Here is a 10,519-nt window from a genome sequence, read left to right on the forward strand (position 1 = left end):
GGCCGGGAATGATCCCCTCCCAGGTTCGGCGTGGTCACCTTGGAGAGGGGACGGCCTGAGGCTCCGGAAGTGCAGGGAAGGGGGCTCCAGACACCCTCCCCGTCCTTCAGCACACGCACGCTCCAGGCTGGCGCAGACAGGTGGCCACCCCCCCTGGACCCCTTCTCCTCCCGCGGCACCGACACTTTCCCTGCATCGTCTCGACCCTCCACGCTAAGTGCACGAGCTTGACCCACTTTGCTGAAGGCCCATTTTAGAGGAAGAGGAATTACAAGCAAAGGAGGCAGGAAGATATGTGGTCAGAAATTCCTTCTGAGACGTCCACGTGGCTATTCACGGTGCTAGCCTCGGTTTCCAAGCACAGGACATTGGGTGCAGCTCCGTCCCACGCATCAGCCCAGGTCCTGGCCACATGGGGAGAGGCCAGGCTGACAGAGCCCAGACCCATTTATAAGAGTCTTGTAGATTTTACCCCCACGGAGTCAGAAGACCGTGGATCAGACCACTCCGCTCCCCGGGATTTGGGCTCCACCCAGGCCCTCCCCCGTCCGTGGGCCAAGATCCTGCACTGCAGGCCTGGGAGCTCCAGGCCCTCGCCAGCCGCACCCACGCAAGCTGCCTCTCGCAGGAACTGGTGGCAGCAGGCACAGCACCCAGGCCAGCCTGGGGCGGTGGGTGTGGGAGATGCAGGGCAGCACTCAGAGCTTCAGGTCACTGCTGGCTGCCATTTAAGTCTGCACTGAGACAGGCACGGTCTCATCTCATCCCCAGAGCCACCCCAGAGAGGACATTATCAGCCTCCCCAGGGGCGCGGGCAGGCTGGGTGCCAGAGCTAGGCAAGGAAAATGTAAGATCGTCTCTGATTGAGGTCAGTGCAGATGGTGGGAGGTGGCCTCTGGACAGGGCTAAGTGGGCTTTGAGGGATGCCTAGGAGTTTGCCAGGCGACCCCCACGTATTTCCTAGCATCCCAGTGCAGCTGGCCTTGAGCACAGAAAGAAAAGGGAGGAGCGAGTGTGCGTGGCCTCTGACGCTGGGAGAACAGGGGCTGCCTGTTCCCATCAGAGAGCAGTTGTACAAGTCCTGTGTCAGTCTGCAGCTGGCGTCCAGATAGGATCGTTCCCAGAGAGACCGAGCCAATCTCTGGGTCTGGCAGCTTAGCACCCAGTGGCTCCTCGGAAGCCCCCGTCCAGTCTCCTCCAGGAGTAAGGCTCTGTGGGCGAGAGGCCCTGTCTGTTGTGTGTTCCTGAATGTCCGCCCCTGAAATGGGAGCTGGAACGTAGTAGCTGCTCGCTAAATGCTTCTCATGTGACGGAGAGGATGCCAGACTGAGGCCCAGAGAGGCCAAGCCACTGCACGAGAACACACAGCAAGGTGGTCATTGGTTCCAGGGCCAGGCCAGGGCCGTGCCCCCAGAGCCAGGTGCCTCCTCTTCTGGCCTCCCTGCCACTAGACCTCAGCGACCAGCAGGGGTGCCCTACCTCCCTGAACCCAGAAACTGCCCCCACCTCAAGTTTATTCCGACGGCTTTGGGGAAGCTCTTCCCATGTGCAGCACAGGATCAGCCCCATTAAAGCCAACAGTAGCCTCTGAATTCGGGGTGCAGCTGGAGGGCCTGGGGGGAGACAGCACCCCGGGTTATCATCCTCACCACGCTCCCACACTGGGCATCTCGGCTTCTGAGAAGGAGAGGACGGGGGCGGGGTGCTCTGAGGGGGGACAGTGCAGGCCGGCAGGGCAGTGGACAGGCAAGCAAGAACGATCACGTTCCATAGAGCGGGGGTCGGTGGGAAGGCCCCGGCTGGGGGGGGGTCTGCTCGGCAGGAAGTCAGTGGGCGGCGTCTACACTGCTACGTCAGGGGCAGGGTGGACAGGGTTGTGTACGGACAAGGAGAGAACAGCCAAGGAGTTGCAGCCGGAAGAGAGGACGAAGGCCAGTGGAGGCTTTCCTGCTGTCAGCTCAGCCGCAGGGCGCCAGCCAGGACCCCCCGTTCTGCTTGAAGACCCCTGTTGATTCCTGTCTGTCTCTGCAGGTACAAAGATTACCGGGAGCCCCCGTGGTCAGAGCACAAGTACGACATCTCCAAGGACTTCTGGGCCGTGCTGGCAGCCCGGCTGGCTTTCGTCATCGTCTTCCAGGTGTGGCAGGCCCTCGTTTCCAGAAGGTTTGAGAAGCAGGCACTGAGGAAGTGTTCTGAGCCCAGGACAGGGTCAGAAGGCCGGAGCTGGCCTGCGTTGGGAGCGTTGGGAGACCTGGAGGCCTGGCAGCCCTGGGTCCCTGTACAAGGACAGGTCCCAGGGAGGCAGAGGGAGGGCCTGGGCCAGCACTGGTGGTGGGATTTGGACCTCTTTGGGGAAGACAGGGTTAGTTCGATACGAGTGGTCTTTATTGAAGGAGACGGGGAGGAAGGGAGACCCAGCTCGGCTTCTCACCACCTCTATGTAGCAGAAGACACCCGGAGGGCAGGACCAGCACCGGCAGGAGGAGGGCAGGGGNACCCCTTGAAGGGGTCTGCTTGAAGACCCCTGTTGATTCCTGTCTGTCTCTGCAGGTACAAAGATTACCGGGAGCCCCCGTGGTCAGAGCACAAGTACGACATCTCCAAGGACTTCTGGGCCGTGCTGGCAGCCCGGCTGGCTTTCGTCATCGTCTTCCAGGTGTGGCAGGCCCTCGTTTCCAGAAGGTTTGAGAAGCAGGCACTGAGGAAGTGTTCTGAGCCCAGGACGGGGTCAGAAGGCCGGAGCTGGCCCGCGTTGGGAGCGTTGGGAGACCTGGAGGCCTGGCAGCCCTGGGTCCCTGTACAAGGACAGGTCCCAGGGAGGCAGAGGGAGGGCCTGGGCCAGCACTGGTGGTGGGATTTGGACCTCTTTGGGGAAGACAGGGTTAGTTCGATACGAGTGGTCTTTATTGAAGGAGACGGGGAGGAAGGGAGACCCAGCTCGGCTTCTCACCACCTCTATGTAGCAGAAGACACCCGGAGGGCAGGACCAGCACCGGCAGGAGGAGGGCAGGGGGTTCCCGGCCGACTCCAGCCCTTGGCCAGGAGCCAGGGCACCCAGCTTCGTCTGGTCTCGGGGGAGGGGATGGGCTAAGAACTCAGGTCAAAGGGATTCCCAGTGGACAAGACCGGAGACTGGGGACCAGCCTGGTGCCCGCAGCAACTACAGTCCCAGAGCTGGGGGGGCATCCTCAGCCACGTGGGCCCAGCCACGGTTCACTTGTGTACCCCTCACATCTGGAATCCCAGGGACTGGATTCAAGCCCCAGCTCTGCCGTTTACAGAGAGTGTGGCTGCAGGCAGACTTCCACCCCCTGAGGCCCTGCTGCCTCACCTTCAGCTTTCCATAACACTCTGCAGTGGGAACAAGCATCGGGGGCTGAGTTTACCAGAAGCAGAGCCTGAGACAAGGATTCTGTGCAAGTGGGTTACTGAAGGAAGCTGCCCAGGAGAGAGGAGGGAGAGCAACAGAGGGGGAGTCTCAGCTGGAGACAGCCTCACCGGATCCTGCAGAGAGATCCAGAGCACGAGTCCCAGCACACACAGGCCCCGCGGGAGGCAAGAGAGCGCCTTTTGTCTGCCCATGTTGNGTGTCGGCTGGGCGTTGGCTGTGGTCTGTTCAGACCAAGAGGCAGACGAAAGGGGGGTTTCCTGGCAAGGAGGCAGCTGTGAGCATCAGCAGCCAGCACTGGCCACAGCTGCGGGCTGGGAGCACCAGCACCATCCACAAGGTGGCTAACAGCCAGATGTGCTAACAAGGGATCACTGGACAGAGGTTTTAAAAACCGATTTCAGTTCTGTAAAAGCGGATCATTTGTTTCCTCTGCACCCGAGTGTCTCCGGGGGGAGCAGACTTTCAGGGTGGCCCGGGGAGGCCTTGCAAATTGCAGAAGGGCCTGTGGCATCCTCAGAGACTAAGTTCCCTCCGTGTGCTATTTCCATTTTAACGATTTTCCTTAAAGCCTGACACTTGTTCTATTTGGTGATGCGTGACCAATCCAATCATCTCTTAAGCTTCCCGGGCCTGGGATTCAGAATTATTCAGAAACTTGCTATTTACTGAGCTCAGAGTCTTTGTTGAAGTCAGCAGCCATTTCTGGATGGCCTGCTGGCTGGTTTCCTGCCTCATTTATACCTTGGGGGAAACTGAGGCCAAGGGAGCCCCAAGTATGTGTCTCAGCTTGCAGGCTGGGAGTGACAGGGTGGGGGCGGAGGCGGGGGCAGGGGAGGTGGCGAGCATCTCCTGCCATCCTCCTCCCCACCCCCACACACTGACTCTCCTTCCAGAACCTGGTCATGTTCATGAGCGACTTCGTGGACTGGGTCATCCCGGACATCCCCAAGGACATCAGCCAGCAGGTGCACAAGGAGAAGGTGTTGATGGTGGAGCTGTTCATGAGAGAAGAGCAGGGCAAGCAGCAGCTGCTGGACACGTGGATGGAGAAGGACCGGAAGAAGGATGAGCCGTGCAACAACCATGGCCCCAAAGCCTGCCTGGACAGCCCCGAGTACCCCGGGGGCGCCCTGTAGCTGCCCCCGGCCCCCCAGCCGACGGGCGCCCTCCCCCAGCCAGGCCCGGTGGCTCCTGTGTTCGTCGCAAACCTGGAAGACCACCTTCTGATGGGACAACATTCTTCTGTCTTTTTTCTGTTTTTTTCCTCCTTGTTTTTGCACAAAACCATACGCAGGGAATTTTTTTATCTTTAGTATTCAAGGTTAATCAAAATGATCGCTGGGCATAGGGTGAGAACGCGCGGGAATGCGGGCGCTTTGCAGAAACAGTTCTTGGGAACCACAGGTCTCCTTTGCAGTGGAAGGTGAGCAGAGGCCTCCAGGAAGTGTCTTTTCGAGTCTGCCCAATGCCTTTAGAGAGATTTGAGATGGTGTTGCAACACACTGGATAAACGTCGTGCAGTCTGGGGGGGGGAATGGAAGAACGAGGTTGACACCAGTTTCAGAAGGCTCACCGGCCGCCAGGTCGGAAAAGTCAGCCGGCTTTTCATCTTCTGTTTTCTGTAAGTTCGGAAACCAAGACCCTCCGGCCAGAAGGAGAAGTGCCCTGGCCCTGTCCACTCAGAGGGCCTGTGAGCTTAGAATTTACTCTTGGAGAACCTCGGGGCAGCAGGTGTCCCTCAAGGCAGCAGGTGGCCCCCGCTGTCAGAGTCCCCACCGTCAGCTGCACACCTGCCGCTCCGCCATGAGCCGACCTCAGAACTGTTCATCTACTTGGTGGGACAGAAAAAAAAAAAGAAGAAGAAAGAAAACCAGGTGGGCAGAAAATGAGCAGAGAGGACCCCAGAGGCATTTCTAATGATGGCTTCAGGTTCCACGAAGTCTTTAAGGCATCGGGAGAACATTCACAGCTTTACAATATTTATTGGGTTTTTTAAAAAATCAATTCTAGGGTGGATTTGAGGGTTTTTCTCTGTCGCTCCAAGGTGGAAGGAGTTTATTAGTTAACCAAATATCGTTGCGAGGAATTTGAAACACTGTTACTACCAAAGATTTTTATTAATAAAGGCTTCTATTTTGGTAACACTTCTCTATATTTTTACTTACAGGAATGTGACTGTGGGACAGTTACCATTTTAAAGCTTGTAAAAACGAGTCTCACAGATGGCAGGAGTGATCTAAATTTGCAGTCATATGCTAACCAATTCTCTGAAATTTCTCAAGCACCAAGAGAAACCTAAAAAGAAATGTTTCATCGAAGGGCGGGGACAAAACAAATGTGTTTGCCGTGCACGTGTGGTCGGCGTGAGGTCAGCCCCTTCGGCCGCCAACCCCGACCGCCGTCCGTATGCGTTTGCTACAGTCGTGGGGGCGCTCCTAGTTTCTCTTGTACAGTAAGTAGTTGGAAATGGGGGTTTTGTATATAAATACTGTATTAAAAATTAGGTGATGACCAAAAATCCTTTTATGGAAACCATTTTTTTTTTAAAGTGAATGTACACAAATTCACAGAGGACCGTGGCTGGACCTTCATGCAACTAAATAAATTTGGATACACAACCACTGTCTTCACTCGAACGCTGTCCGTGTGACCTGCACCCCAGGAAGGTCGAGAGGCTGTCCCCAGGGCCCCCTGGCTGAGCTGCAGATTCGGGAGGGATCCTGGGCGTCCACACCCCCCCCCCGGTGCCAGACACGTGAACTGTTCTGGATGCTCCTGGGACATCATCTCTCTGTGAGTGTGTGTATGTGTGTGCGCACACGGACGTGCACTGTGTGTGTCCATGTGTTTGCATGGGCACGTGTGTGTGTGCTTGTGCATGTGTGCACGTACCTGGCGTTTATGTTGGGATGGGAGTCGTGCTCACGCCTTCCCAGCATCCTCTTCCACGACCCTCAAATTCCCACCCCTGGTCCCACCAACCCAATACGGTAGCACTGAGGATTCCGTGGACCTACCATGTCCCCAGCCCTCATGGGGACCCACCTAGGGTCGCCAGTGTGTTCGTTTGGGCAAGTGGGGACCTTTTCCAGACTACCACCTCTAATCACCACCATTTCATGAAAGAAAGGTATTTTTCACAGCTAACGCCAGCAAAGCCACGCAGCCCTGCTAGCTGGGGACAGTCCTTAGAAACTTCTCCGCGTGGTTCCACCGTGGAGAGCTTCGGCGCCCCATAGTGCTTGCGTTCCCGCGCCCCCCAAGAAGATCTGCAAAGCTCAGTCTCCCAACGTCCCGGCTGCCCACTGTCAAGAACGTCCTTCCAAAGTTGGGAAGCGCTTCCTTCGTCCAGACATGAAGGCCGCACCCGGGGTCAGCATCACAGGGACCTCCCCTCCCCACGGGTCCTCCCACAAGCCCTGAGGGCCCACGCAGCAGACAGAGGAGCGGCCTCAGAGTGCAGAGGTGACTTGCCCAAGGTCACAGGGCTCCTTAGCACCTAAGCCAAGACTGGCACCCAGACCTTGTAGACATTTGTTCATGCTACGTCCCAGCACACAGCAGTGGACAAAGTGGACTGGTCCCTTCCCTCAGGCAAAGACTTCTTGCAGAGGGTGTGAAGTGCCTAACCAGAAAATGGACCCCGGAACCAGATAGTTTCAGAGGAAGAAAGAGATGCTGATAAAATAGAACAGGGTTGGGCAGGGAGGCCCCCGGGGGCCTGAGCAACAAGGAGACAGGATGTCGAGTCCTGGAGGAAGGCAGGACAGATCAGGCAGCAGAAGGGCAGTGCAAAGGCCCTGAGGCAGCAGACAGCTGACTGGAAGGGAGGGGCGTGGAAGGCAGCAGGAGGCAGGGTGGGAGGGGTATCCAGGACCAACTCACACAGGGTTCCCTGGCTGCGTGAGGATTTCGAGCTTGGTGGTAGATGCCACAGCGGGATCTGAGGGGTTTTAACCAGCCCAGTGATGGGATCTGACCCACCTTTTGAGGTCATGGCAGCTGTCGTGGGGTGGGGGGGATTGCAGTGGGATGGATGGGAAGCCAGAGAGGGGTGTTGCGGAAATTCAGAGGGCGATAGTAAGGCTTGGATGAGGGTGGTAAAGGTGCAGGGAGAAAAATCAAAAGATGATGTCACAGAGACCTGGGATCTGGCCGTGGAAGGACCCCCAGAGATCAGCTGGTCAGCTGGCACTGTTATTTCAGACAGGAACAATGAGGCCCAGGGAGGGTCAGGGCTCCAGAGCAGTCACACAGCAAACCGGCAACACAGCCGCCTCTCGAACCTGGGCCCCATGACCCCCAACACTGAACAGTGTCTGCTACTGGTCCTGGAGCGGTGTGGTGCCCACGCACAGAGGACAGCGATGGGCAGTGGCCTGCAGGGGCTGAGGTCGGGCTGGGGATCACTCGTGCTTTGGGGATTCTGCTTCCCCCCTCAGGTAGGGGCTGCCGTGAGCTGCATCCAGCCCAAGACAATCTCCATTTGATAGGTTCAGTGTTGGCTAATTTTTTTAGTTGATATATAAAAACCAGGCAAATCTACATAAAAACCCAGATTCGAATGAATTTGAAAAACCCAGAATGAATGTGAAAATTCAAGCCATCTGACAACAAACACAGCCCCACTTTTCAGCATGTCACTTTGGGTGGGTGGATGGATGGATGGATGGATGAGGGATGGATGGATGGATGGATATGGGTGGATGGGTAAGTGAATGGATGGATGTGTGGATGGACTGATGGATGACGGATGGGCGAATGGATGGGTGGATGCAAGGAGGGTGGGTGGACAGATGGAATGATACATATGTGGATGCGTGGGTGGATGGACAGATGGATGGGGATGGCAAATAGACTGACGGCTGGGGCTTTCTGCCTTTGCACTGCATGGACCTCGGAGTCAAGCTGGCAGGGGTTTGGGTGGAAGAGGTGAGGGGCAATGTGGAAGGTAAGTTCTGATGCCTTCTGGAGTACAGATGTGTCCGCGGCAGGCAGCCCACCCACTGCTCACTCACACAACTCTTGGCAGAGGAGTGGGTGACGCCTGACACGCTGACTTGGACCACCCAGGCGTTTTAACCCGGTTTCCTCCGATGGGCTGGTGTCTGCTGCCCCCGCCAGCAGCCTGCCAGGGATGCCTCCCTGGGGAAAAGGTAACATTGTAGATGCTGAGGGCTGATTTCCTCCGCTCCGCCAAGTACGTGATTTGCCGTGTTCCGTTCTCATCCCCCCTTCTCTTCACGCCTGACCCCTGCGCCCTCCCAGCTCTCCCCCACCCCCACATTTTTACTGCAGCACGACATCTAGAAAACTGTACATCTTACGTGTGCAATCGACTGCCACACACACCTGTAGCCAGGACTCAGAATGTCACAACCCCTCAGCAGCTTCTGGACACCCCTCCCACCGGGTGGTGACGGGTCCTGACCTGCGGTCCTGGCTTCCAGCTGCAGACCGGGGAGCCTTGTTCTGCTTGTCGGTGGCTGCTGCCCTCTGCTGGCTGACTGTGGGAGCTGCACCAGGGAAGGAAAAGCCACCGCCCGCGGGGTCTGTGCTAGCGTTCTGGCTGCTTCTGGGGTAAATGACTACAAACTTACAGGGCTTAAAGCAACACAAAAGCATTATCTTTATTGCCATAAGTCGAACATCCAACACAGGCCTCACTGGGCTACAATCGAGCCATCTGCAGAGTTGGACCCCTTCTAACGTCTTCCAGCCAGCCGTGGGGGACAGTCCTTCCCTATTGACAAGGACTCGGGGTTAGACTAGGTCCCCGGAGATCACCCAGGACAATCTCCCCAGCTCCAGAGCTGGATCTTTATCACATCTTCTTCCACGTAAACTAACTCACAGCCCTGGGAGGGAGAATGTGAACATTGTGGGGGGCCATTTTTTGCCCTAATGTATGCCTTCCCATCATCAGAAAAGGGCCTTTTTCTTTGGAAAAGACTGACTAACCTGCAAGCAAAGTCCACAGTCCCTGGATATTTGAGGAAAGACTTCATCACAAATGATACTAAAACAAAAGAGAAAGTACCCAGGGGAACTCGGGACAAGACAAGGAGAAACAGAAAGGANTGAGGAAAGACTTCATCACAAATGATACTAAAACAAAAGAGAAAGTACCCAGGGGAACTCGGGACAAGACAAGGAGAAACAGAAAGGAGATGACCCTGCTCACCGTCCTCCCAAGATCAGTTTGCATCCATGAAACCAACAAATGCTTTCTCTTAAAACAAACAACAGAAAAAGGCACAACACTAAGGGAGACAAAATACGTAAAATGGACTTGATCAAAATTTTAAACTTTTGTGCATCAAAGGACACAGTCAACACGAGGGTCAACTCACAAAATGGGAGAAAACATTTGCAAATTGAATTTCTGATAAGGGAGCCCTATCCAGACTATAGAAAGAATCCCCTCAACTCAACAACAAAAAGACAGCCGCCCAGTGCAAAATGGGAAGAGGACTTGAACAGACCTCTCCCCAGAGAAGACAGACGAATGGCCAAAGGCATGTGAAAAGATACTCAGCACCATGAGTCAAATTAAAACCACAGAGATAACCACCTCACGCCCACTGGGGCGGCTACTATCCAAAAACAGAGAGTAATCAGAGTCAGCAGGGATGTGGAGGACGGGACCCCCAGGCACGGCAGGTGAGACCGTAACACGGTGAGACCACGGTGGAGACACAGTGGTAGCTTCTCAAACACTTAAAAATAGATTCACCACATGACCCAGCAATTCCACGTCTAGATGTTCGCACAAAAGAATTGGAATCAGGGGCTCAACAAGGTATTTGTACATCCAGGTACACCTGTGGGGTCCCCTCTGGTCAGCTGACGGGGGAGAGAAGGCTCGGGCCCAGCTTACAGATGGGTCTGTCCCGGGCTCAGGAGATGCCACCCGGCGTGGACAGCTGCCACGCGACAGCCCCGCCCCAGGACGTCCCCGAAGGAAGTGGTGGAGGGAAATCCTCCCGGGGGGCAGGACTTTGGGCAGTGCGCCTGCTTATGCACTGTGCTCAGAAGGAGAAACAGCCAGACGTGAGATTACACGCTGATTCCTGGGCCGTGGCCAGTGGTTCGGCTGGACGGTCGGGGACTTGGAAGGACCAGACC

General features: G+C 56.1%; 1 protein-coding gene across 1 annotated transcript in view; it reads left to right on the top strand.

Annotated features, from left to right (window-relative positions):
- ANO1 (anoctamin 1) overlaps nt 1–6,001 on the top strand; it is a 274,227-nt gene extending 268,226 nt beyond the window's left edge. Inside the window, exon 30 of the mRNA XM_034644849.1 lies at nt 4,285–6,001. Coding sequence (XP_034500740.1) covers nt 4,285–4,527 — 243 coding nt within the window. The 3' untranslated portion in view covers nt 4,528–6,001. The remainder of the gene's footprint in view (nt 1–4,284) is intronic.
- The last annotated feature ends 4,518 nt before the right edge of the window (nt 6,002–10,519 follow it).

The sequence above is a fragment of the Ailuropoda melanoleuca genome, chromosome 16 (assembly GCF_002007445.2).
Source record: "Ailuropoda melanoleuca isolate Jingjing chromosome 16, ASM200744v2, whole genome shotgun sequence".
NCBI lineage: Eukaryota > Metazoa > Chordata > Mammalia > Carnivora > Ursidae > Ailuropoda > Ailuropoda melanoleuca.